At 42.6% G+C, this 27,986-nt stretch overlaps 1 protein-coding gene across 2 annotated transcripts in view; it reads right to left on the reverse strand.

Annotated features, from left to right (window-relative positions):
- Scp2 (sterol carrier protein 2) overlaps positions 1-17,847 on the reverse strand; it is a 112,264-nt gene extending 94,417 nt beyond the window's left edge. Inside the window, exons 1-5 of one of the 2 annotated variants that reach the window (XM_008828419.3) lie at positions 17,706-17,847; positions 13,242-13,299; positions 8,637-8,708; positions 5,893-6,024; positions 2,712-2,776 (exon numbers count right to left, since the gene is read on the reverse strand). In XM_008828419.3, the coding sequence (XP_008826641.1) occupies positions 2,712-2,776; positions 5,893-6,024; positions 8,637-8,708; positions 13,242-13,299; positions 17,706-17,774 (396 nt within the window). In that variant the 5' untranslated portion in view covers positions 17,775-17,847. The remainder of the gene's footprint in view (positions 1-2,711; positions 2,777-5,892; positions 6,025-8,636; positions 8,709-13,241; positions 13,300-17,705) is intronic. The other variant, XM_029561263.1, reaches the window with a different exon arrangement.
- Positions 17,848-27,986: the final 10,139 nt, after the last annotated feature.

Raw genomic sequence — 27,986 nt, forward strand, 5'->3', positions numbered from 1 at the left:
GACCTGATTACTACAAGGAGTTGCTTCAGCACAGTATGCCTCCTCTTTGATGATCTTAAAGGATAAACAGACTCTTTACACCTTTTTAAAAATATTTTTTTATTATTTTCATGTGAACAAGTGTACTGCCTGCATGTATGTGAGTGCACCCGTGCCATGCAATGCTGCGGAAGTCAGAAGAGGGCTTTGGAGTTAAGGATGGTTCGTAGCCACCATGTGGGTGCTGGGAATTGAATCCGCGTCCTCTGCAAGAGCAATCAGTGCTCTTAACCGCTGAGCCATCTCTCCAGTCCCAGACTCTTTACACCTTTGACCCAGATCCTGATAAGCCCTGCAGCCCCCCACCCCCCAGGGCCCAACTTTTTAAAAAAAATATTTTCCTACCTTCCCCATCCAACAATCTGTAGAGGGACAGCTTCTCCCCAAAGGGAACTGTCTCATGTGCTTTTTCCTCTACTAATAAACTCTACCCCGGTTTTACCTATCAGGAAGAAGAATCAACTCCCGAAAGTTATCCTCTGACTTATACACATACTCTGCTGTGGCACATGTGCATCCATACACATCTACAAACACTGTAAATTAATTAATTAATTAATTAAATGAAAGTGATTTCTTCCTCATAAAGCAAGGCTATTACACAGACTGATTTGTGTTTCTTTTAATTCTTAATATACTCTGCCACATGATTTTTGATTAAAAGAATGAAATCCAATTCCACCTCTGGCTCTGGGAAGAGAAATTTAAACAAGGGCTGCATCTATGTTAAACATTCTTTAAGGTTGATTGACTGATTAAAACTTTTGGGCAGAATTGAATATGGTGACACATGCCTTTAATCCTAGCCCTTGGGAGGCAGAAGCAGGCGGAACTCTGTGAGATGGAGGCGAGTCTACCTAGCAAGTTCCAGGCCAGTTGGAGCCAGAGGGAGACTATGCCTCCAAAAAATTAAAGAAAAAAAAATGAAGAAAGGAAAAGAAAAAAGCAGCCCTAGGGAGGCAGAGGCAGGCTGATCTCTGAGACCGGGGTCAGTCTGGTTCACATGGTAACTTCCAGGTGGGTTGGGGTTGGGACTAGAGAAACCCTGTCTCACACACACACACACACACACACACACACACACACACAGATATACACACAAGCTGGGCTACATACAATCTCTTGTTTGGTAAACTTCAACACCTAATGTTCCCCTATGCTTGTTTGTGCTATGAAAAGGTTCACAATGACAGCCAATCCCAGAATTTATCTGCTACCAACAATCTAGCCAAGAGCTGACGTAACCACTCTCTTTGAAACAAGCACTTAGAAGCTGGCTTTTGCTAAAAATTACTTGGCCCCAAAAGATAATTAAAAGCAGATGAAGCCAAGTGTGGTGGCGCACGCCTGTAGTCCTAGCACTTGGCAGGCAGAGGCAGGCGGATCTCTGTGAGTTCAAGGCCAGCCTGGTCTACATAGTGAGTTCCAGGACAGCTGGAGCTACAGGAAGACCCTGTCTCAAAAAGACCAAAAAGACCAAAAAAAAAACAAAAACAAAAAAAAGCAGGATGAAAGCCTGACATTGCTACTTTAATTTTGTGCCATTCTTCTACTTTGAAACAGAGGTTAGTCATTGATTAGTCATTCCTCTTGAGTTGCCTTAGGTTCTAAGAACAGCAGAACCTCACAGGACAGACTATTCTCAAGACGATTAATTATCCATGAAGGCCAGGCTGCACTGGAAGAGTAGAGGTCATCTTCTAAGAACCACCTTGTCCCCTCAAGGACTAGGACTGGGAGGCTAAGAGGGCTGGCAGAATGGTTAAGGGGTAAAGGCACCTGCCATCAAGCCTGATGACCTGAGTTTGATCCCCAGGACCTATGACTTCCACATGTGTGCTGTGACATGTCTACACACATACACACACACACACACACACACACACACACACACACAAATAAATGTAATTTTAAAATTCTCAGACAATGTTTTGGGAGCATCTTGGGACCACCTTGCAGGACAGAGTCAAGCTGAAACAATAAAGGCTAGATCACTCCTTGACCAGGACTGCTGAATTATGCATACCCTTTTCCCTCTAGTTAAAGATCCTGTCAGTACCCTGAAGATGGCCTTGAGGTCACTGGACCCTGCATCTGTTCCTCTTCCCGCTGTGGTCTTACTAAATAAATCTCTCTGCTTTCCACACTCATTCATCTCTTTAACTTGGGATATATCACCAAGCCTAAATTGTTTGAGTTGCAGGAGCCCACTTTTATCCTAAAAATTCCAATTAAAACTTGAATATAGGAGCTGGTGAAATAGCTCAGTAGGTAAATGCATTTGCCACCAAGCCTGACAACCTGAGTTTGATCCCTGTAACCCTCAGCAGTTAAGAGCACTTGATGCTCTTCCAGAGGACATGAGTTTGGTTCCCAACACCTACAGCAGGAGGCTTATAATCATAAGTTCCAAGAGATCCCATCTTCTGGCTTCTGCAGGCATCAGGACACATGTGGCATATATATCTCTCTCTCTTTCTCTCTTTCTCTCTCTCTCTCTCCCTCTCCCTCTCCCTCTCTCATACACACACAAATAAATCTTTTAAAATATTTTTAAAAGTCAAATCATGTATTATGTTACTTATTAACAGACTTTATGGTATGATGGTCAGATGGGCAAAGTTTTCTCATAGGGTTATAATAATTCCAAAATAACAATAAATGAGACTCACTTTTGAGCCAAGGGCTCTCTTCTCCATCTTCTCAAACCCAAGAGCCAACACACAATCTGCCACACCTTAAAGGAAAACATAATCATCTTTAAAATTTAAATTCTAGGTACACAACAAAATGCCACTAAATACTTCAATTTAAATAAGTATATCAATTTACATAAAATGAAAAAAAGCATACTCTAATAAAAAAAATACTCCAACCCTATAAAATTATTTGTTTGTATTTATGTTTGTGTGTATGTATACCTATATTTTATATATATACAGGCACATATGCAAGTGCAAGTGTGCGTGTGTGTGTATGTGTGTGTGTGTATACATGTGTGCCATTGAGCACCAAGTGTTGCTTCTCTCCTTCCACTACAGATTCCAGGGATGGAACTCAGGTCCTCAGGTTTGACAGCAAGGACCTTTACCCACTGAAAAATCAAGAAGGTAATTAATTTTCTCCTTGAGTCTCATTATGTCAATAAAATTTTCCAATAATGTCAAATGTTTCAGTAAAAACTAAATATAAAAGGTCATTATGGGGGCTAGAGAGATGGCTCAGTGGTTAAGATCACTGACTGCTCTTGCAGAGGACCAAGGTTCAATTCCCAGCACCCACATGGCAGCCATGAACTGTCCTTAACTCCAGTTCCAGGGTAATCCAAAGCCCTCTTCTGAGGTCCGAGGCAATTCATTGCACAACATGGGTGCACTCACATACATGCAGGCAATACATGCATACACATAAAATAAAAATAATAAATTTTTTTTAAATCTCATTATGGAACACTAAATCCTATTTATACAATTGGGCATGGTGGTGCATGCCTTCAATCCCAACACTCAGAAGGCAGAGGCAGATGGGTCTCTGAGATCCAAGCCAGCCTGGTCTACATAACAAGTTCTAGGCCAGCTGGGGTTACAGGGTCTCCCTGTCTCAAAACAAAACAAAACAAAACAAAACAAAACAAAACAAAACAAAACAAAACAAAACAAAACAAAAAAAGAATTTCTGAGCAACAGGATGCAGTTTGGTGGGAAAGCACTTGACCAGAATGCATGAGTAATAGGTTCAATCATCGTAACAGAAAAAAAAGAAAGAAGGGGGAGAGGAGGGAGGGAGGGAGGGAGGGGAAGAGAAAGGTAACGGGAAGGGGAAGGGAGGGGAAGAGAAAAGAAAAGAAAGAAAGCAACGAAGGGAAACAAGGCGCACCAACATTATCAAACAGTAAGATTACAAGCTTCAAAAATTAGAGCACTTGGTAGTGGAAGAGGGTCTAATAAAAGACCCTGAATATTTGGAAATAGAGACTATAAAATATCAATATATATGAAAATATATGACCACCAAAAAGCTGCACAAAGAGAAACAACGTCCATCAAATGATAGAGTATGGCAAACCCATGAGATGGAATGTTATCTGACCATAAACAGAAACACAACACTGACACATGCTACGAGAATAAACTGTCAAAATGTTAAATTAGTCAGGCATGGTGGCACACACCTTTGATCCCAGCACTCAGAAGGCAGAGGCAGGTGGAGCTCTGTGAGTTTGAGGTCAGTCTGATCTACCCAGCAAGTTCTAGGCCATCCAGAGCTACATAGTAAGAGCCTGTCTTTGTGGGCATTGCATGACACGGGTACACCTACCTACATGCAAGCAATATACTTATACATATGAAATAAAGATAACAAATAAAATACTTTTAAAAAAATCAGCTCTTCCTCACCCAGCAGTAATCAGCTGCCAATAGTTCTTCAACTAAGACTGGGACCTGCTGCCCATTTCCACAGTTCTGTGCTGGGTTTTTGTCTGCTTGAGTTTGCAGGGGTCTTGTGTGTGCTGACACCATTGCTATAGGTTCATATGAGCGAGGTCCCAGGAGCCCATGGGGCTGTATTTCCTTATGGTCATGCACCTCCTCCCTGGCTCTTACATTCTTTCCACCCCGTCTTTTGCAATGGTCCCTGAGCCCTGGTAGAGTAGACTCCTATTCTCTGCTTTAGTCATTTGTGATCTTTTGTGTTCCTAGTTCTCTGTTGCATGAAGGAGCTTTGTTGATGAGAGTTAAGAGATGCATTATGTTCTCTTTACCACTTCTTCTATGTTCTGTGAGCCTTAGGTGTGGAGGTTGCATTGTATGTGTGCCACTGAGGCTTGGGCAATTTATAGACAATCTCTGTGCATGACCAGTTGTGGAACACTGTAATAATCTCAATCTGTTGCAAAAGAAGTTTCTTTGATGAGTGGTAACTGGGATACTTGTCTATAAACATAAGGATCCATAATGTGCACATAGTAAGAAATTACATTTGTCTAGGGATGTGACAGCCTTGGTGTTTTCTCTAAGATCTATGACCTCTCCAGCCATGTGTATCTGGCTGTGTTTACAGTACCGCACATGAGCTTCCTTTCATTTAGTGGGCTTTAAGTAAAATTAGATAGCTACTGATTTCCCCCAAGATAAAAGTGCCACTACTGCACCAATAGAGTTTGCTGTGCAGGTCACTGACGTGGTTATTAGGCGTCATAGCTGGAGTTGGACCATCGATTGATGTTCTCCCTTAGCAGCTTGCATGGTGCTCTCCAAAACTATGAGAGCTAGTCTTCAGGGGAGGTGGCTTCCAGGTCAGTCCCAGCTCCACTGCTTCAAAGCCTGTCTTAAAGCATGTCCAAAGTATATCTTAAAGCAATACATTATATATACATATTATAAAGCAATCTCTCCCTGGTGGTAACATGGAGAAGTGATTAAAAGAGCACATTAAACCCATAATTAGGAACACTAGACAAGGATGGGTGAGAAAGCTCAGTAGGTAAAGGTGGTTGTCACCAAGCCTGATGACTGGAGTTCAATGCCAGGACTGACATGATGGAAGGACAACTATGCCTACAAGCTGTTCTCTGGCCTCCACATGTCTACCTTGGAATACACACAAACACACATAGACACACAGATGTGCACATGCAAATAAATAAATAAATATTTTAAAGGAGAGCCCAGTGTAGTGGTGCACGCCTTTAATCCCAGCACTTAGGAGGCAGAGGCAGGCAGATCTCTGTGAAATCAAGGTAAGCCTTGTCTACATAGTGAGTTCCAGGCCACCAGGGGCTCCAGGGAGGCCCTGTCTCAAACAAACAAAAAAATTAAAAACGAAAGAAGACTGATGAGTAAGCACACCTACCTCCTTGAATCAGTTGCCGAGCCACAAACAAAGCAGTAGACCCAGTAGAGCAGTTATTGTTGACATTGATTATAGGAATTCCAGTCAATCCCAAACTGTGATAGATAGCCCTCTGTCCACAGGCAGAGTCACCTATACAGAAAAACAAGTAGGAATTACCATAGAACTGCAACACAGCCTAACACTACACTGCTTCTTTCACTATAATACTTCCCTAGTGTACAACACAGGCAGGACACTGACACACTATGACTCTGATTCAGAAATGATCATAGCACTAACTAGCCCTTACTATGCAAATATAAAAACCAGTCACACAAAAATTTATATGCACTTTAAAATTTCTTTTCTTTAATATGTTTTGCTTACATTTATGTAAGTGCACTTGTGTCATGCAATGCCCGCAGAGGCCAGAAGAGGGCGTCAACTCCCCCTGGAACTGAAGGTAAGGATGGGTGTTAGCTGCCATGTGGGTGCTGGGAATGAAACCCCAGTCTTCTACAAGAGCAGTCAGTGCTCTTAACTGCTGAGCCAGCTCTCCAGCCACACTTCTTTTAAGTCTGATCTAAGTCAGACTGCCCTGGTACTCACAGCAGTCCTCCTGCCTCCTGAGTTCTGGGATTATAGGTCTGAACCATCACACTGGGCAGAAAAGTAGCATTGTTTTTGATGTTCTCTTCCTGCCTCTTCCAGTCCCTGCCAAGGATCGAGCCTGCAGCCCTGCTGCTTGCTATTCTGTGTACCTGGTCCTCTGGCCACAGCCTTACACTTTACACTTTCTTGACATGATACAGAGGGAGAGAAATAGAGAAATAACTGAGTAATGGCAAAGAATATCACTCTGAATAGGGCTGTGTGATAAAGAAGCAATGTTTCACGAACATTCCTTGAAGCATGCCTTCAATCCTGGAACTTAGGAGACAGAGGCAGGTGGATCTCTGTGAGATCAAGGCCAGCCTGGTCTACATAGTGAGTTCTAGGCCAGCTAGGGCTACAGGAGATGAATACAGGGCATTACAGGAAAACATGATCCACATTGAGTACACATGTGACTTTCTCTCCCAAGTAACATGCTGAGAAGGCATTAGGCTAAAGTAGTAGGATGTCTGCTGTAACAACAGCAAGGTTCACCAGCCTCTTGTAATGCATGCACCCTGCAGCCTTGGCCCAGAAGTCTACTTCTATGGTTCTCCTGTTATCTTGAAAAGTCACAGAAATAAATGATGGTTATATATAAAGATTGAGCTACAGTATTATGATCCTTATAATACTGTATAATATTTGAAATATTTTCCCAATATCTAAAAATTATAAATAACTTTAAATGTCCAGAAATAGAGTATAACTACTACTAACAAACTAGATTTCAATATTAAAACATTATGTAATCACCAAAAATGCTATAAGGACCAGCAGGGAGGGCTTGCCTAGCACATACAAGGCCCAAGATTCAAGTCCCAGTACTCTAAAAAAAAAAAGTAATAATAGGGGAGTGGAGAAATGGGTAGATATTAGTCAAAGCATACCAGCTTTCAGTTATAAGATAAAAAAGTTCAGGAGATCTATTGTAAGTATGAATGACAAGGGGAATGCTAGTTAACATATTACAGCAATTATTTTGGAAATTTTTTTTAAATCTCACTACATAGCCCTGGCTGGCCTGGAACGTCCCATAGCCCTGGCTGACCTTAAACTTGTAACAATCCTTTTGCCTCTGCCTCCTGACTGCTGGGATCACAGGCATAAGACACCACATCCAGCTTTATATTATTATACAATATATAAATATATATACAAATTTCTCAAATTGCAATGTTATATACTTTAACTAAAATACATCAATCTTTATTTAATAATTTTTAAAGTTTTATTTATTTGTGCGTGGGGGTGTGTGAATGTGGGTTATGCACATGCCAAGGTCACATGTGAAGGTCACAGAACAACTTGTGGGAGTCAATTCTCTCGTTCTAGCAGGTGGATCCCAGGGATGGAACTCAGTTCATCAGGCTTGGCAGCAAGTGCTTTTATCCACTAAGTTATCTCATTGTCCCCCAAATAAATTTTTTTAAAAAATAATCTCCCTCTGTAGCCCAGGAATGCCTTGAGCTTGTAATCATCCAGCCCTAGCCTCCTAAGTGCTGAGATTATAGGCATACACCACCATGCCTGGCTAAGAAAAAAAACTTTTTTAAATTTTATGTGTATGAGTGTATTGCCTGCATGTATGTTAGTGCGCCCATGTCATGCAATGCTCACAGAGGCATCGGATCTTCTGGAACTGGAGTTATGGACAGTTGTTTGCCACCACGTGGGTGCTGGGATTTGAAACTAGGTCTTCTGCAAGAACAGCCAGTGCTCTTAACCACTGAGTTCTAGCCCCTATTATACATATATATATATACAGGGTCTCCCTGTAGCCCTAGCTGGCCTGGAACTCACTATGTACACCAGGCTGGCCTTAAACTCACAGAGATCTGCCTGCCTCTGCCTCCCGAGTGCTGGGACTAAAGGCATGCTCCATCACACCCGGCTAAGAAATATTTCTTTTAAGTGCTGTAAAAAAGCCCTTACCCACTGAACCATTCTCAATGACCCCTAAAAATGTTTTTTAACTTATCTCCTGTTTTGATAATACAATAATGATAAGAAAAATTATACTGTGCCAACACATAAAGGTAACCCCTGAGCTCTGTGTCTTGAGAGTTAACATTCACATGCGTTAGAGCATTCAGTCTACAACGCACCATAAACGTAGCCAACGCATGCCTGTTCCACTGCAGAATACGGGATCTGTGCATCTGCTAATGCTTTCTGGCCTGCAAAACAAAAGGATTTTATCAAAAACTATTTTACATAGTTACTTTAGGTGAGTAAAATTCAGTTTCTCAGACAAAAGTCACTTCTATGGTGCCTGTTCAACTCAAATGAAAAAAAAGACTATCAGTTTAGATCACTCCTTTAGAAGTACTCATTTTTCTTCTAAGCTACATCACTTTTCCATGTCTTCTTTTCAATACTTAGCACTTTCTGTCCTAACTGCACCCCTAAATAAGCATATTAAATTCTAAAAGTCTTTTTAATTTTTTTTTTTTTTGAGACAGGGTATTATGCAGCCCAGGCCGGCCTATAACTCACTATGTAGTTAAGGATGACCTTGAACCTCTCTAATCCTTCTGCTTCCACCTTCCAATGCCCGGATTACAGGCGTGCACCACCACATCCAGTTTATGTGGTACTGGCGCTCGAACCCAGAGCATCACAGATACTAGGGAAAGCACCCTAACTGAGCCAGTGCCTACTAAAAGCCTTTAAGCCGAATTTTTGTTTGATTTTTGCTTTGTTTTTTTATTGTTCAGTTTTTTGAGTCTCATTCTATAGCCTAGGCTGACCAGGGACCCACTATGTTGCCCAGATGGCCTTGAACTAATGGCAATCCTCCCAAGTATTGGGATTACGTGTATGAGCCACCACACGTAGCTCTTAGATTTCCTTAATGGCAAAGTCCTTTTCACTTTCATTTCTGTGTCTCCATCGCACATTTAGAGGGAATAATGGAATAGAATGTCATTGCTGGGGTCAGTCAGCAGTAAGTACTAATTTCACAAAACCAGAACCAACTGACGATCCTGTCTATGGAACAAGGAATGAGGGTTTGGGATGGAGAGATGGCTCAGCGGTTAAAGCACTTTTGCTCTTCCCAAGGACCTGAGTTCAGTTCCCAGCCAACCACACTGAACAGTTCACAAGTACCTATAATTCCAGCTCCTGGGGGATCCAATGCCTCTGGCCTCTGCAGGCACCTGCACTCATATGTACATACCCCCACACATACATAATTAAAAATAAAAATAAAATCTTTTAAAAAAGAAAAGAAATGAAGTTTGGGGAGCTAGATATGCAGCTAGCATGCAGAAGGCCCTGCTTGATCTTGAGCACTCCATAGACCAGGCAGGGTGGCACATGCCTGAAATTCCAGCACTCAGGGAGGCAGCGTTCAAGGTCGCAGTACCTTTGAGGCCAGCCTAGGATATATAAAACCCTGTCACACACACACACACAAAAAAAGAGCAGTTTCATATGTTGCCAGTGAGGCTGTAAGTGAAAATAATTGGACTTCTAGGCTCCATCTTAAAAATAACCAATGAGAACAATTATTTAGCAATATGTTCACTATAATTACTCTGAAATATCCAAGTCAGGAACCTAAACCTCTAAAAAGAATTATAGCAAAATTATGATAAATTTAATTTTTCCCAAACAAATTTAAGGAACAAATGAAATGACTCATAATAAAATAAGGGTTTTTAAATGTTTTTTATTTTTATTTTATGTATATGAGTGTTTTGCATGCATGTATGTAAGTACACCCATGGCATGCTATTCCCTCAGAGGCCAGAAGAGAGCATCAGATCCCCTAGAAGTGGAATTAAAGACTGTATTAGCTGTTCTGTGGGTGCTGGGAACTCAACCTGGATCCTCTGCAAGAGCTGCAAGTACTCTTAACTACTGAGCCATCTCTCCAGCCCATAATAATAAAATTTAAAAATTAGGATACAAGGAAATACTTGTTTTATTTATAAAATGAGGTGCTGTCCAATTCTAGAAGAAAATTAATCCAATAACATTTTTAAAATGTTAGTAGCAGGGGCCTTTAATCTCAGTGCTCAGGAGGCAGAGGCAGGCAGATCTCTGTGAATTCAAGGTCAGCCTGGTCTATACAGCAAGACCATGTCTCAAAAAAAGAGAAAGAAAGAAAGAAAGAAAGAAAGAAAGAAAGAAAGGAGGGGGGAAAGAAAGAAAGAAAGAAAGAAAGAAAAGAAAAGAAAAGAAAAGAAAAGAAAGAGGATGGAGGGAGGGAGGGAGAGAGGGAAACCTACCTATGTTGCAGGCTGGGCAGATGTAGCAGTGGTTAAAGCGCTGGCCACATAAGCACACAGGTATGAGGACTCCAGCTTAAATCCTCAGAAACCCACTTAAATTGGCAGGCATAGTGGCCAGTCTCTAACTCCAGCCTCAGAAGGTGGGGTCAGAGGATCCCCAGAGCAAGACAGCTAGCAAGACTATTCATATCTGCAAGCTCTGGGTTTGATTGAGAGACCCTATCTCCGTGAATAAGGTGAAGAGCAATGGAGGAAGATTCCCAACATCAACCTCAGGCCTCTACATGCACACGCACTCATGTGGATGAGCACATACACATGCATACAAACACACACACACACACACATTCATACCACTCACACACATGAAAAGTGAAAAAATGTAATGTAAATGCTCAGGAGACAGAGGCAGTAATATCCTCACAAGTTTGAAGCCCAACCTGGTCTACAGAGTGAGTTCGAGGCCAGCCAGGGCTATGTGGTGAGACTCTGTCTCAAACAACCAAAAAAAAAAAAAAAACTGGGCATGGTGACACACGCCTTTAGAAGGCAGAGGCAGGCGGATCTCTGTGAGTTCAAGGCCTCAAGGCCAGCCTGGTCTACATAGCGACTTCCAGGCCAGCTGGGGATACAGGATACCCTGTCTCAAAAAGACAAAAACAACAAAAAAAAAAGAATATGAAGAATATGATCCCTTTGGGGGCTGAAGAGATGGCTCAGCAGTTAAGAGTACTGACTGCTCTTGCAGAGGACCCATGTTCAATTCCCAACACCCACATGGTGGCTAACAACCACCTGTAACTCCAGTTCCAGGGGACCCAATGTCCTCTTATGACCTCCTTAAGTATTGTACAACATAAGTATACTTACATACAGGCAATACTCATACACATAAAAAAATAATAAATAAAATATTTTTAAAAAGAATATGATCCTAAAACAATTCACAACTCATAATTTCCAAACTGTGTTTGAATAAACTTTCCAATAAAATTCACTGACATGGTCTGAGGAGTGCTTCAGATTAAACATATGGTTGAACTCATTTTTTGAAAGGGGGGTGATGCTGGGGATCAAATCCATGGTCTTGTGTATGGTAGGAAAGCACTCTACCATTGGCACTTGCACTCAAGTACGTACACACACACACACACACACACACACACACATTTTTTTTTTTAATTTAAAAGACGCACATGCCTTTAGTGTCAGCACTTGGGAGGCAGAAGCAGGCAGATTTCTATGAGTTCAAGGCCAGCCTGGTCTACATAGTGAGTTCCAGTCCAGCTGGGGCTACAGGGAGACCCTGTCTCAAAAAGACCAAAATATATATATATATAAGAGAAAACATTGGTCAAGAGAAAAATGTCCATCAACACAGACATATTAAGGAAACAGTATCTGCCCTGAGAAACAACAGTAATTAATCACATCTCATTAACCTTCCTTTTAGGGGATGGGTGATTAGATACTCTGACTTATTGTATAATATCTAATATTGAGTTGCATATTAAGTTGAGGTAAAATATACATATCCATGCTCTGGGTACACAAGGTACTCCTGGAAATAAGCAGGGGTATCTAAGGAAGAACCACAGAAACTCTCTGGGGGTTTTCCAGTGTGCTGCTTAGCTTCAGGTGACACACCTCACCTTGGCACGCCTGGGAAGAGGGAACCTCAACTGAGGAATTATCACCATTGGTCTGGCCTATGGGCATGTCTATGGGGCATTTTCTTAATTGCTAATTGATGTGGGAGGGCCCAGCCCACTATGGGCAGTGCCATCCTGGACAGGTGTACCTGAGCTGCATAAAGAAAGTAGTTGAGCAAGCCAGGGGAAACAAGCCAGTAAGCAGTGTTCCTCCATGGCCTCTGCTTTCGTTCCTGCCTTGGCTTCCTTGATGATGGTCACTTAGAAGTGTAAGATGAAAATAAACCCTTTCTTCTTCACCTTGGTTTTGGCCAGTGTTTTATCATGGCAATAGAAAGTAACCAGGACATGCATCAATAAGCTAGCAGGAACTGGAAGGAGCTGCCTAGGACTGTGCCTAGCAACTTCTCATGGAATGAAGGAGCCTAACTAGCTTTCTTATACAGCACAGAGCACATGGCCAAGGAATGGTGCTGCCCACAGTGGGCTGAGTCCTCCTACATCAATTAACAATCAAGACAATCCCCCATAGACATGCCAACAGGCCAAGCACCCTTCTCAGGTGACTCTAGCTGTGTCAAGTTGACAATTAAAGCTAACTAGGCCACTGTCCCAACAAACAACTGAATGTCGGTTGAAATCATTTGCTGCTGTCTGTTCTAACTAGAGAGCTAAGGGTGCCCACGTGTCTTTCTCTTCTCTTTTCCACCATGCCCCTGACAGTGCTTCACCTTTTGTACTTGCAAGATTGCTCCACTCAGGGAATAAGGGCACACAATAATTATGAATGTTCAAAGAGCTGAATTTTTTCTATTACCTGCTTCCTTTGCCAAGTCAGGATAATCTCTTGAATTCTCACCTCCGGGCTTCATGAACTGGAATACAGAAGATAGAAACAAGCACAGAGTTTTGTTTTGTTTTACAACAGAGCATCTCAGAAACTCAACAAAAACATACTACGGGGCTAGAGATATAGCTAAGTATGCAGAGTTCTTGCCTTGCATGCACAAAGCCCTAGGTTCAATCCCCAGCACCACATAAACCAAACATGGTGGCCAAGGTCTGTAATCACAGCAGGAAGCCTGCTATATACCAAATTCTAGGCCAGCCCTGTTTCAAAAACAAAAAAAGGGCTGGAGCACTCCACACTTATGAGAGCTTCCTGTTCTTCCAGAGGACCCAATTCCCTCCCAGTACACATCAGGCAGCTTACAATCAATCACCTGTAACTTCAGCCCCAGGAAACCTAACACTCTATTCTGATTTCTGCAGGCACCTGCATTCATGTGCACATACCCCCACATACACCCACATACACATATACATGTAATTAAAAATAAAGTTAAGGCTGAGCATGATAATACATACCTTTAATCCCAGCACTTGGGAGGCAGAGACAGGACGATCTCTGGAAATTCAAAGCCAGTCTGATGCACATAGCGAGTTCTAGGCTAGCCAGGGCCACATACTAAGACCATGTCTCAAATAATTACAAAAAAAGGGGGGGGCAGCAAGTACAATGCTGTACATGCCTGACAACCTTAGTTCAATCCCCAGATTGAATCCCCAGTTCAATCCACGGAGGAAGGAGAGAACTGACTTTCATAGGTTGTCCTCTGACCTCCATACAAGCATGACATAGTACAAGCACACTGGCATGCACACACACATATTATGCACACACAAATAATAATTTTTAAAATGTATACATATATACATATACTACTGAGCATCTGTCATGTTCCTTTACTCTGAACATGAGTAACATATATTCCTTGCCCTTAAACAAAAACAATGTCTTTCTGTAAGAAATAGTATATTTTAAAATGAAACAGAGGTCTTTTTTAAAGGTTAAAAACTCATTCAATTTTATGTCTTATAGGGTTTATACTGAGTTCAATATTGTATAACTGTACTAATTCAATAGTGAACCTAAAAATTTTATAGCCTCTTTTGAAAGAGATGTATCTTTGCTCTGGAAATTGTTATTGAGTATGTTAAAGCTGTGATGAAATGATTCTTATGATTCCAATCTAATGTAAATTAGACAATTACACTAATGTCATGAGTACAGAATTCGGGAAAGACATCTACCAGTTTAGGAGACAGAATAAGAAAGGCTTCCCAGAGTAAAGTTTTTATTTTTTACATTTATTTATTTTATGTGTGCATGTGCTGGATAGCTTTAGTGTCAACTTGACACACCTGGATCGAGGGAGCCTCCATCGGAGAATTGCCTCCCCTGTGGCCCTGTCTGTGGGGCATCTTGATTGTTGTGTGATGTGGGAAGGCCCAGCCCACTGTGGGTAGTGCCACCCCTGGGCAGGTGGCCCTGTGTTGCATAAGAAAGCAGGCTGAGCAGGGGCCAAGGGAGCAAGCCAGTAAACAGCCTTCCTCCATGGCCTGTGCTCCAGCTCCTGCCTCCAGGTTCCTGCCCTGAGTTCCTACCTTGGGCTCCTGGATGAACTGTGATTTGGGATATGTAAGCTAAATAGACCCTTTCCTCCCCAAGTTGGTATTGGTGAGAGTGTTTTGTCACAGCAATGGAGAAACAAACTAGGATAGTGCATATATGTACACACATGCAAGCATGTACCACTGCATGCAGATGACAATTTAGAGGAGTCAGTTGTCTCCTTTAGATTGAACTCAAGTCGCTAGACTTGGCGGCAGGTTACTTTACAAGCCAAATCATCTCATCAGCACCACTTTTACAATTAAGTCCTTAAGGATAAGCAGGAATTAGTCAAGTAAAAGAGGGAAAGGAAATGAGAGAATTATGGCACATTTTTATCTGTAGAATAACTATAAATAGACATAATAGGGTTTTTGGTTTTGGTTTTGGTTTTTTTTTGGTCTTTTTGAGACAGGGTCTCCCTGCAGCCCCAGCTGGACTGGAACTCACTATGTATACCAGGCTGGCCTTGAACTCACAGAGATCCACCTGCCTCTGCCTCTCAACTGCTAGGACTACAGGCAGACATAATAGTTTTTAAAGCACAATTTTTTCTTTTTGAGATAGGATCTCCCTCTAGGTCCAGCTGGCCTGAACTTGATATATATAGACCAGGCTGAGCTGGATCGCACAGAGATCCACCTGCCTCTGCCTCCTGAGTGCTGGGATTAAGGCATGCACCACCACGCCTATCTCAAGCACAATAAAAAGTAACATAAAGACATAAAAGTAACAGGACCAAGAGATAGTAACAAATATTTATTACAGAGCTTACTTGTGGTATTCACTGTCCTAAGCATTTCATACACAAAAAAGTAGTGACACTGCTTAGCATTTATTTAATTTATTACATTTATTTACTTACGTATATGTGTGAGGACATGCATATGATCTGGAATACATGCGCCAGAGGACAACTTGCAGGAGTCATTACTCTCCTTCTACCATGTGGGTCCTAGGGATCTAACTCAGTTGACCAGACTTGGCAGCAAGCACCTTTACCCACTGAGCCATCTTGTTGGCCCCTCATTGCTCTTTTTCTTATTAATATCTGGTTTAATAGGAGACAGTTGAATTCATATCTGATGTTTCATTCAAATCTTCATCTTAGTCTTCAGTTTTTCATTGATTTAGTTAAAATCTATGAAGTAAATCTGACCTCACACCAACAGAAATATAGCTATATAATTAGAAACACAAGTACACATATTAAATATACATTTTTTTCATTTTTCATGTGTATGTGGTATGCATGTCTTTGTATGTATGTGGGCATGTGTGTGTACGTGCTCATGCACATGAAGGCCTAAGGTTGATGCTGGAAATCATCCTCTATCATTCTTCTACCTTATTCACTGAGGCAGGGTCCCTCAATCAAATCCAAATATAGATAGTCTTGCTAGCCAGCTTGCTGTGAGAAATCCCATCTCTGCTTTTTGAGGGTGAAATTACAGGTGAGTCACCACATCCACCCAGCATTTCTGTGTGTGCTAGGGATCCAAATTGTGTGCGGCAAGCACTTTTAGATGCTAAGCCTTCTCTCTCCAGCCCTATTCTTTTTATTCCTTGTTCCGGAAGGTGCTAGGGATTGAACCGAGGGCTTTGATGCATGCATGATAGGCAAGCACTCTACCATTAAGCCACACCCCCAGTCCTAAATATTCCTTTTTCATACTAAATAAAAGTTAAGTGGAAATTACATTAAGATTATTTGCAATGTGGAATTTGGAACCATAGCAATTAACTTTTCATAATCTATGATAATAAAATCTTGTGCTTTGGGGGTTGGAGAGATGGTTCAGTGGTGAAGAACATATACGGCTCTTGCCTGAGGACCCAAGTTTGGCTCCCAGCACCAAATCAGGCAGCTCACAACCATCTGTTAACTCCAGCTCCAAGGGAACCAATGCCCTCTTCTGGCCTCTGCAGGCACCTACACTCATGAGCTCCCACCAAGACACACATAACTGAAAATAAAGCCAGATGTGAGTGGCGCACACCTTTAATCCCAGAACAAAGGAAGCAGAGGCAGGTAGAGCTCTGTGAGTTCCAGACCAGCTGGGTCAACATAGTGAATTACAGGCCAGCCAAGGCTACAGGGTGAGCCCCTATTGCAATAATAATAATAATAATAAATATTTTTTAGTCTTGTACTTTGGGCTGAAGAGATGGCTCACCAGTTAAGAGCACTGGCTGCTCTTGCAAAGCACCCAGGTTTGATTCCTACCACCCACATGGCAGCTAACCGTCTATAACTCCAGTTCCAGGGAATTCAACACTTTCTTCTGACCTCTGCAGTTATTGCATGACATAGGTGCACCTACCTACATGCAGGCATTACGTATACAAAAAAAATTTTTTTTTTTTTTTTGTCTTTTTGAGATAGGGTCTCTCTGTAGCCCCAGCTGTCCTGGAACTCACTCCGGTTTCCTTTGGTTGTGAGACATCGCTGGCACCTGCCCAAGCTCCACATACGGAGGGGTTTCGTTCTATTTATCAAGATGAGGCCTTGCTATGCAGCCCTGGCTGGCCTCGAACTTGCTGCAGTTCTCCTGACAGCCTCTTAAATGAGCAGATTACAAACGTGGGCCACCATGCCCCGGTTACCGTGGGATTTAGGATCAAAGGTAGTGTGAGCTCAGGTTATCCTGGGGAGGGGGGCTTGGAAAACTCCAACCAGGTAGAAAAGGGAAGGACAAAAGGGGGGGGGTGTTGCCACAGCAACAAGCCCGAGACCCTGCATCCCAGGAGACGCCGCCATACACCCCAAGTCGCCTCCGGGCAGGAGGGGCAGCGGCGCAGACCAGGACGGCCTGTTCTGTTTACCTTGGTCATGCCAACCCCGACCACAAACACCTGCCGCAGGCGCGAGGACCTCAACGAGGGCGAAGGCATGGCAGCGCCGGAGGGACAAGAACAGCCCGCCTCTGCCGGGGTAGAGTACTTCCCGGGGAGCGTCAGGGGCGGGACCTGAGCGTCAGGGGCGGGACCTGAGCGTCAGGGGCGGGGCCTGGGATGGCGGACCCGAAGATGGTGGGACGCAAAGGCGTCTGCGCTTGCGCAATGGGTTTGGGGGCGTGTTCTCCAGGACGCAAGGGAAGTCTCCGTAGCCCGCCCCAGCCTCTCTCAGCATTTGGTCCTGTGCTTAGGTTAGAGAGAGGAGGCCTGGGGTGCGGGCCTGACTGTAGGGAAACGCGCAAGACTGAGAGATTCTGAGTGTTGGAAACGTTCTGTTGTATCTGTTAGTGAGGCGTCAGTCCGTGAGCTAAGTAAAGCACGGTGGACGCCAATAAAAGGAGAATTTTACATGTAGATTCGTTTAAAAGAGAAAGAAAGATCAGCTTCTTTCCAGAGCCATGCACCATTTTTTAAACGGGATTTATTTTATTAATTTTTTTAAAAATTTCTTAGAGAGAGAAAAGGTCTCAATATATAGCTCTGGCTGACCTGGAACTTACTATGTAAACCAGATTGGCCTCAAACTCACAGAGATCCGCCTGAGTGCTGGTATTAAAGTATGCCCCACCACACCCAGCCTAACCTGAAATGATGTGGTTTTTTAAACCAAAACCAGATAATAGAAACAGAGTCCTAAGTTCTTTTTTTTTCTTCTTTTTCTGTTTTTCTTTTTGAGACAGGGTTTCCTGACCCCCCCCCCCAGGCTCGTTTTGAACTGTGTAGCAGAGATGGCCTTGAGCTCCTGATCCTCCTGCCTCCACCTTCCAAAAGCTGGGATTACATGCATGCATCACTACACCCTGCTTTAAGTACTTAATATAATAATATATATTATATATATAACATGTATATAATTTAAGTAAGCAGTAGGTCAGTGGCCTGAGGTTGTCTTTGTATACTGAATTCCTATCTAAGGAACTGTAGCTTAATACATGGTCAACTAAAACCCAACATGAGAGTCAAGAAGATGGCTCACTGGGCGAAGGTACTGGCCACACAAACCTTAAGACCCAAATTCAATCCCCAGAACCCATGTAAAGGTGGAAGAGAAATGACTCTACAAATTGGTCGCCTAACCTCCATACACAGCTACACACACACACAGAGTAATAAAAAAAAATTTTTTTTTTTAAAAGACATGAGCCAGGCATGGTGGCACACACCTTTAGTCCCAGCACTTGGGAGGCAGAGGCAGGCCAATCTTTGTGAGTTCAAGCTCAGCCTGGTCTACAAAGCGAGTTCCAGGCTAGCTGGGGCCATAGGGAGACCCTGTCTCAAATATACCCAAAAAAGCAGGGCGTGGTGGCACATGCCTTTAATCCCAGCACTGGGGAGGCAGAGGCAGCCAATCTCTGTGAGTTCAAGGTCAGTCTGGTCTACATAGTGAATTCCAGGACAGCTGGGGCTACAGGGAGACCCTGTCTCAAAAAAATTAAAAAAAAAGAAAAAAAGACAAAAGAAGAAAAAAAGTCAGGCATGGCAGGAAGCATCTATAATCCCAGCACTCAGGAGGCAGAGGCAGGTGGATCTCTATGAGTTCAAAGCCAGCCTGATCTACATAGCAAGTTCCTGGCCAGGACTGCATAGTGAGATGAATGAATGAATGAATGAATGAACTGATAAATAAATAAATCTAGCATGACTGTATCAGCCAATCACAGGTTGCCAAATATTCAGGCCATATCCAAATAAGGCAACTGCCTGCCTATAAATATTTCTGTACTTTCCTTCAGTTGTTCTGTCTGTAAATACTGCCCATGTTGGAAAGGTGGACCCTCTGAATCTCTTTTGATTATGAATGGTCTCTGGCTTGTGAATAATTCCTTGTTCAAATAAACTGCTCAACTTAATTCTTCTGAATTGTTTCTTTAGATATAGCCTGTTCCTTGTTATTTGAAGATTCTGTATTTGTCAGCATGCCTACTCAAATTTATTCATGACTCCAAAGTCAATACTTGGAGTGAAAAACAATTTGCATTACCCAAAGCCATAGCCTCAGGTGAAGTAGAACTAATTAATATTTTATTTTATTATTTTTATTTTATGTGTATGAGTGTATTGCCTGCATGTATGTGAGTGCACCTGTGTTATACAATGCCTCAGTCAGAAGAGAGCTTCGGATTCTCCTGGAACTGGAGTTAAGGACGATTCATAGCTGCCATGTGGGTGCTGGGAATCAAACCCGGGTCCTCTGCAAGTCAGTACCTGGAGTTATAGACAGATGTTAGCCACCCTGTGGGTGCTGGGAACTGAGCCCGAGTCCTCTGCAAGAGCAACTAGTGTTCTTAACCACTGAGCCATCTCTCCAACCCCTAGGACACCTTTTTTTAAATTTTTTTATTGAGTTTTGTGCATTTCATATAATAGATGTTAATCAAATTTAGACCCCCTCTTTCATCTGTGCCACCCCTATGTCCCCCACTGGATTTCATGCATTCGATCATATATGTTAAGTCCTATCAGATCAAGCGTTTGTACCCAGATGTCCCTCAGTGCAAGTTCATCCTCTGGAGTCTAGTCAGTTTATCTAGAGTCACTCCCTTAGAGAAGATCTACTCTCCCTCATCCCACAATAATCAGTTGCCAAAAGTTCCTGGGCTAGGGTTAGGGCCTGCTGCCCATTTCCCCCATCTATACTAGCTTTTTGTTGGAGTCAGCATGGGTCTTTTGCATGCCGTCACCATTGCTGTAAGTGCATATGTGCAAGATCCCAGAGGCATGAAAGCCTGTTTCCGTATGTTCATGCACCAACTCTGGCTCACCCAATCTTCCTGCCCTCTCTTTCCCAGTGGTCCCTGAGCCGTGGGTAGGTGAGGTTTAATATAGGGCACCTTCTTGATCCAGCACTTGTAAACAACTGCTTTTTACACAATCTACTTAATGATTCTATACCTCCTCCCTTTTTTTGCATTTTTATGCTTTTGGTGTTCTAAAATTGACCCCAAGCTTAGTGCTGAAGTTCTTCATAGTATTCCTAGATGCACGAAGGCTTGGTGGGAAACCTTATAAAGAAAATATCTATGTTAGATAAACATACTTCAAACAGGAGTTAAAGAGCTATTGGCCTTGCTTTCAATGTTAATAAATCAGTAGATAATAAACAATTCTTTTGTACCTAAACCAATAAAGATTTTGTATTGATTGGTTTACAAAAATGTGACTAGACAGTCTCAGGAATCTAATCTGGTATTTACTGAAAGAGTAATGATTTGGTGTTCATCAGTTTGGTGTTCATCAATTTGATGTTCACTTTGACTTTGTAATACATAATCATCATGAAAACTGAGAATCAAAAGTTAGTTGCTGCGGTATGTGTTAGGTAAATCAGGAGAAATCACTGAGACATAGACAAGAACTCCAGCAGGGCAGGGTTTATTTGGTGAGCACATCGGATGGCTCTCAGCCCTAGAGTGAGGAAGCCACCAGCTTGCAGGCTGCTGGCTGGAGGTGTTTATAGCGGGTAGGGGATAGAGGGTAGAGAATGACTGAGGGCAGATGCAGCTGCCTTCAGGAAAACAGTTTCAAAGGGAGGCAGGAGTCATACATTGTGAAACATCAGGGGGAGGCAGCTAGAACGGAGACAGCTCTTGCAACAATTGGGTCATGGGTGCAGGGTCCTGTTTATCTTCTAAATTTATCTAGGGGAAAACAGACTGTGTTGAAACTGAACTCCTGTTTTTGAGAGGCCTTGTCTTGCTAGGCTTTACTGCACTGGGGGAGGATTGTTGCAGACCTGGACTCTTAACAGTATATCCCTATAGCAGCTACTTGGGAAGCTGAGGCAAGAGAATTGCTTGAGCCCAGGACTTTGATATCAACATGGGCAGCATAGAAAGACACTCATCCACCTCTGGAGATCGCGGGAAAGGGGTTGAGATTTGACTTTGTGCAGCTATTTTAAACTTCAAAATCTAGAAAAACAGCCAGCTTTAAGGTTGAGTGCCTGAACTTAGTTGCTTCCTATTTCACTAAATGTTTCCCTTTTCCCTCCCTGGGAGGACCTGCGCATGCCCTCTAAGGACTCTAGGGTCTCCCAGTCCTGACACGGATTGACAAACCAACATAAGACATTCTATTTGGATTTTGCATAGTTTATATGACATTTGGGAGGGGGTGACATACAAAAACACGGATTCTTATAGGCTTTTCCTTTTCCATATTTGAACTGCACATGCCATCTATCTCCTGCCCCCAGTCTCTCTCCCTCACTGTCCGTCTGTGCTCAACGTGTTGGCAGCGCCGCCCCTTTTTCCCATTGTGCTCCACTTCTCTCTAGGTGTCTAGACCCACCCCCTCTTTTCTTCGAAGGACGCATTTATCCAACACTTCCCCTTAGAAGAGTGCTTTCTTTGAGGTACCTGACCTTGGTCACCTCCCAGACACTGCAGCTGTGTTTCTTGTCTAGCCAAGAAGCCTGAATAATAAAGTGCCTTATTGTCAAGGTCTCTATTAAGAGAACTAACACAAGCTTGTTCTGGCTTCTCTAGTTTGCTTATCTGCTAATTTGGGCCATCCTGACCATACTCAGGACCATTTGGCATTACTCATGTGTGATGAAATTCCTATGGTATTTGTGGTTTTGCCTTTATAAGCTAGTTTCACCCTCCCCTTGGGGCCATGGGTTCTGACTCTGACTTCAGGACCACGATGGCTACAGCCTTAATAAATTTGACCAATTAAAATTTGACTTGAGTCTGGCGGTCTTTTTTTTCCAGTGGTTTCAAGCTCCATAACAGTAATCAGGAAGTTCCTTACTCTCAAGAGAAGAGAGTCCTTCTCATCTGTTAAGAGAAGGACTAACAAAACTTGTTCTGGCTTCTGTAGTTTGCTTATCTGCTAACTTGAGCCATCCTGACCCTACTTAGGACCGTTTGGCATTACTCATGTGTGATGAAATTCTAGTGGCATTTGTGTTTTTTGCCTTTATAAACTAGTTTAAGCTGCCCCTCAGGGCTGTGTGTCCTGAATCTGACTAAGGGACCATGGCTATAGCCCTAATAAATTTGACCAATTAAAATTTGAGTTGGGTCTGATGGTCTTTTCCAGGTGGTTTCAAACTCTATAACAAAGGCTTGTGCCAAGGAAGAAAATGGAATAAATAAATACATGTTCATATACATCTTATCACTAACAGTAAATGTGTAAATTAAAAATCAGCATAAATTCAAAACATCCATATTCAAAGACTACGAGAGCCTTGGTGGAGTGTCTTCTTTTCCTATCTATCCGAGAACCCAGCAAAAAGCAAAGTACTTACTAAGTACATGTTTGTTTCTTGCAAATCTGATTGACTGATAAAGATTGCAATGTGCAATGCAATTGGCAGATCAGACACAGGTACCAACCAAATCAAATTTATGTGTATGTATGTGTGCATGCAGGTGGAGTCTAGAGGGCAACATCAGGGGCCTTCTTCAGCGGCTGCCAGGGGAGCAACCACAGGACCTGAATGGATTATGATGGAACTGAGGACTAGGGACTCGTGCCATTTCTTCACTTTTATTTCTACCCATGCACAAGTGCCAAAAGCACAGGCAACTCTGCTTTTATACTCGTACTCATGAGATCACAGACGCATGTCTACAGAGCTGAACAATAATAAAATGGTATTTCATACTGGCGAGAACCACAGTGAAATATTTACAGAACACTGAATAATAATAATATGGATGGAATGTAACAATTCAGCAAAATAAAATGAGCACAGCAACATTATCTCCATGCTATGTCTACTTAGGAGGTCAATGTGTTTCATGAGAAACTGGGGGGGGGGGGGGACCAGCAGTCCAGAGATAACTCCTCAGCAAGCATTCTTGCATAAACTTTCTCATGAGGTACAAGGCTTTCCAGACATACATGCTCAGGTTTCAGCTTAAGTTGTAAAGCATATTTTTAAAGTCATAGCAACACTATTTCACAATCCCTTCATTTTAGCTTTAGTTTTTGTGACAAGGTCACTCACTGAATCTGGAACTCAACAATTCACGTAGATTGGGTGGCCAACATGTTCCCAGGATCTGCCTGTCTGTCTCCCCAGTGCTGGGATTATAGGTATGTATAGCTACACTCAGGTTTACATGGGTGCTGGGGGTGGAACTTGGGTCCTCATACTTTCAAGGCAAGCATTTTACAGACTGAGCAATGGCCAGTCAGCTTGCAAATAGGATAGAACTGAGGAAAACTCAATAAATTCTAGCTTTACTTGCTTTTAGCTGACTTTACAAATCACTAGTTTCAGGTTGGAGAGATGGCTTAGCAGTTAAAAGCTCTGTCTGCTCTTGCAAAGGACCAGGATTCAATTCCCAGGGCCCATAGTGGTTAACAACTGTCTGTAACTCCAGTTCCAGAGGAATTCAATGCCCTCTTCTGATCTCCACAGGCATTGCACAACATGGGTGCACTTACGTACACACAGGCAATATGATAATACACATTTTCAAAAAAAGGTAGTTTCAGGGCCTGAAGAAATAGCTCAGCAGTTAAGAGCACTTGCTGCTCTTGCAGAGGACCCTTCAGTTCCTAGCACCCATATTGGGCAGCTCACAACCATCTGTAGCTCCAATTCCAGGGAATCTGATGCCCTCTACTGGACTCCACAGGCACCTGCACTCACATGCACATGCCAACACATATAAGCATAATTTTAAAATAATAATAGGAAGCTAGAGCAATGACTCTGTGGTTAAGAGCACCTGCAAAGGACCAGAGAGTTCAATTCCTAGGACCCATATCAGGAGCGCTCAGCTGCCTGTAACTCCAGCTCCAGAGCACATGACAACCTATTCTGGACTCCTCAGGCACCTCCATGCACATGTACATATTCTGCCCACACACACATGCATAAACACACAATAAAATGAATCTTTAAAAAATAATTAATATTCCAGCACTTGGGAGGCAGAGGCAGGCAGATCTCTGTGAGTTCAAGGCCAGTCTGGTGTACACAGTTTCAGGCCAGCTGGGGCTATAGGGAGACCCTGCCTCAAAAAAGACCAAAAACAGTAATAATAAAAATGATAGATATTTTTCAAAATCACTTGTTCAGAGAGAGACCTTGCCTCAGTAAATAAGGTTGAACATAATCTAAGAAGACACCTGATGTCAACCTCTGGCCTCCAAACACGTGCATACACAGGCACCCACATACATTCAAACACACATACACAACTGCACCCAACCACACACAAATACCAGTGAAATAAAGCTCTAGAAAGAACTCTTGCATCCTGAGCTGAATTTCCTGAAAGACTGACCAACTGATAAACATTTCAATGACTGCGGAGAACTTGGAATGTTGCAGATCCAGAGCCTATCCACAATTATCTGGGGACATCTTCAACCCCATAAATAGCCACACCTTGCTTGCCTCTGTTTCTGAATTAACATTCTTGTGACTAATAAAATATGTTAACTTAGCAGACCACCAGCTCCCACATCAATCAAAAAGCTAAGAATGTCATCAGATAGCATCTGAGACCTATAATAGAAACCCCCTCATCTGAGACCTATAGTAGAACCGCCCCCTTGCTTTACTATGACCTACCTAATGAATGTATCCACTAATGTATTTGAAAAGTGTCTTGACTTATGACTTTTCTTTGTTCTGTTACTATAAAAACTAATGTTACTGCTACCATGCTGGAACATGGAATGTAGGGTAACCTGAATCTGTGTTTCCAGGCCATGGTCACTCATATATGGCTCCAGAATAAACTATCTCTTATCCCTTTGAGATGAGAGTTATACTTTTGTGTCAACAACATAAACACAAAAAAGAAAGGTCGCTGGTTTCAAAAGTCAGACGTTAATCTCTCACTAGCCTGGCTATTTCACCTGTGACTGAAACCATCCATTTGGTTAAATAACCCTATGACCTTTTGCTATTCATACCAGATCTACAGCAAAAAACACCTGCATCTTAATGATTAACTGTGAGGTTAGATATTTTTTGAAATAGGAGGCAAAGATACAAGTTGTTAAACTTTTCTCTAGAGTTACAGAACCTTAGATAGCTGATAATCTTCAAATAATTTCCAAATTTGGACATAAAAACTTGCTAATCTTGCTTTTCAGTTAAAAATTGAGCAATGTTTAATTTGCAGGGAAATGATGTGTTTGTCTAAACAAAAATTATGAAGCAGGCACATGAAGTAGTCCATGCCTACAACCACAGCACTTGGAAGGTATAGGCCAGATTATTAACAGTAGAGGCCAGCCTCAGCCACATAGCAAGTTCAAGACCAGCTTGGGCTATTAAAAATAAAGTGGTAGTAACAGGGGGATTACTAGATCTGACCTATGAGACAAAGGTCAGTTATTATTGTGAGAATGTTCCAGCAAAAAAAGGAAAAAGTAAAACATCCCCTGAGTGATTATGGAGACTGAATGCTCTGCTCAGCATGTAATCCTCCTGCCCACAGTTCCCTGTCCCCATCCCTCTCTTTAAAAATCTTTTGTGAGCCCTACTTGGTGGCACATGCCTTTAATCCCAGCACTCCGGAGGCAGAAGCAGGTGGATCTCCATGAGTTCAAGGCCAGCCTGGTCTCCATAGTGAGTTCCAGGCCAGCTGGGGCTACAGGGAGACCCTGTCTCAAAAAGACAAATAAATAAATAAATAAATAAATAAATAAATAAATAAATAAATAAATAAACAAATAAAACTCTATTGCAGTCTTGGATTCCCTAAGATGGAGCTTGGAGAATAATTTCGCTCTCTTCAGGACCTGCCCTTAAATACAGTGATTTCCTTCTGACCACCTGGCTTTTGAGGGGACAGTTCTGAGCTGAGTAACCAATACTAGAGCTAAGTCAAGAGTCAAATTCTTTCTAATACCAAAGCCCATGCTTTTAACTCCAAGAAATAACTACACCATGCTCCTTCCTCAGCCTGATGTCTTCGAGGATTGGTGAACCTGTTAGAAATAAAATCTGAGGTCTGTTGTACCCCATCCACTGGACCCGAAAAAGACCACCGAGGACCCAACACACCAAAATGCAAAAGCAAAGGTTTATGGTTTATTCGGGCTTAAGCTCGGGCTCTCAGACCTCAGCAACTCAACGGATCCATGCTGAGAGCCCAGAGTAAGGGAGAGTGGAGCCTTTTATAGGTTTTAGACAAAGGGCGGGGGGGAGATACCGAAGATACATTTTGGTTGGTTCAAGGAGCCCGCGCATGCCAACATAATTTTAAACCGATTGGATGTATAAGATGCAGCCCTGGAAGTTTCTTATTGGTAGGTGCTATTCTCAGGGCTGTGGAATGTGCTGACTGTTACCTGTGGGGCCAGGACTCTGTTTTTACCTTGTAGGGCAGTTTTTATGCTTGGGCTTGCTTAATCTATAGTTTTCTGGAAGGGGGGTGGGGAATAGCAGGCGGGGGTCAGGGCATGCCAGGGTATGTCTAGGCATGTCTAAAGGAGCAGCCAAGCATTTTACAGAAGGTAAAAGAGCAATTAGTGGGGGTCTGGAGGGAATGGGGGGTAGCAGGTGAATGAAGAGGGTCAGGGTTCTACAAGGTCCAAAGACCCCACCAATATGACACAAAGAACATGCAGACAAAGGTAAAGTAACTCAGTGTGATGGCTAATCCTGGGTGTCAACTTGACTAGATCTGCAAGTAACTGAAATAAAAGAGATCTTCTTGATTGGATCATCTAAAGCCAGAAGACACACCCTAAATGTGGGTGTTACCTTCTGATGACAGTGAGTATAAAAGGCCAGGGCAGAGGAGAATGCCTGGCTTCTTGCTGCTTCCCTTCTCTCTCACTGGTGAGCTTGTCTTGCTGCTGTAGACTGAAGACTGGCTGATCTTTTGGAATTTGTCAGACCTTCAACACCAGATTGGCACTACTGAGACATCCAGCCTTGTGGACTGAGCTACTACGGATTCTCAGCCTCTCCAGTGTGGTACAGCCATTGTTGGACTACTCAGACTCAATCCTGTGAGCTAAGCTGATAAATCTCTATACATATATATTCATTCTACCAGTTCCCTTTCTTTGGAGAACCCTGACTAATACAGATTGTGGTACCAGGAGTAGTTCTAGAGAAACAGAATTGAAAGGATGAATTTCTTTAATGGGCTTGTTGGTATTTGGAGCAGGCTCTCCAACTCAGAGTCTTCAGATAGCATGGAGAGCACTGACAAT

Source organism: Nannospalax galili, unplaced genomic scaffold (genome assembly GCF_000622305.1).
Source record: "Nannospalax galili isolate Female #2095 unplaced genomic scaffold, S.galili_v1.0 scaffold713, whole genome shotgun sequence".
In the NCBI taxonomy this organism is placed as follows: Eukaryota; Metazoa; Chordata; class Mammalia; order Rodentia; family Spalacidae; genus Nannospalax; species Nannospalax galili.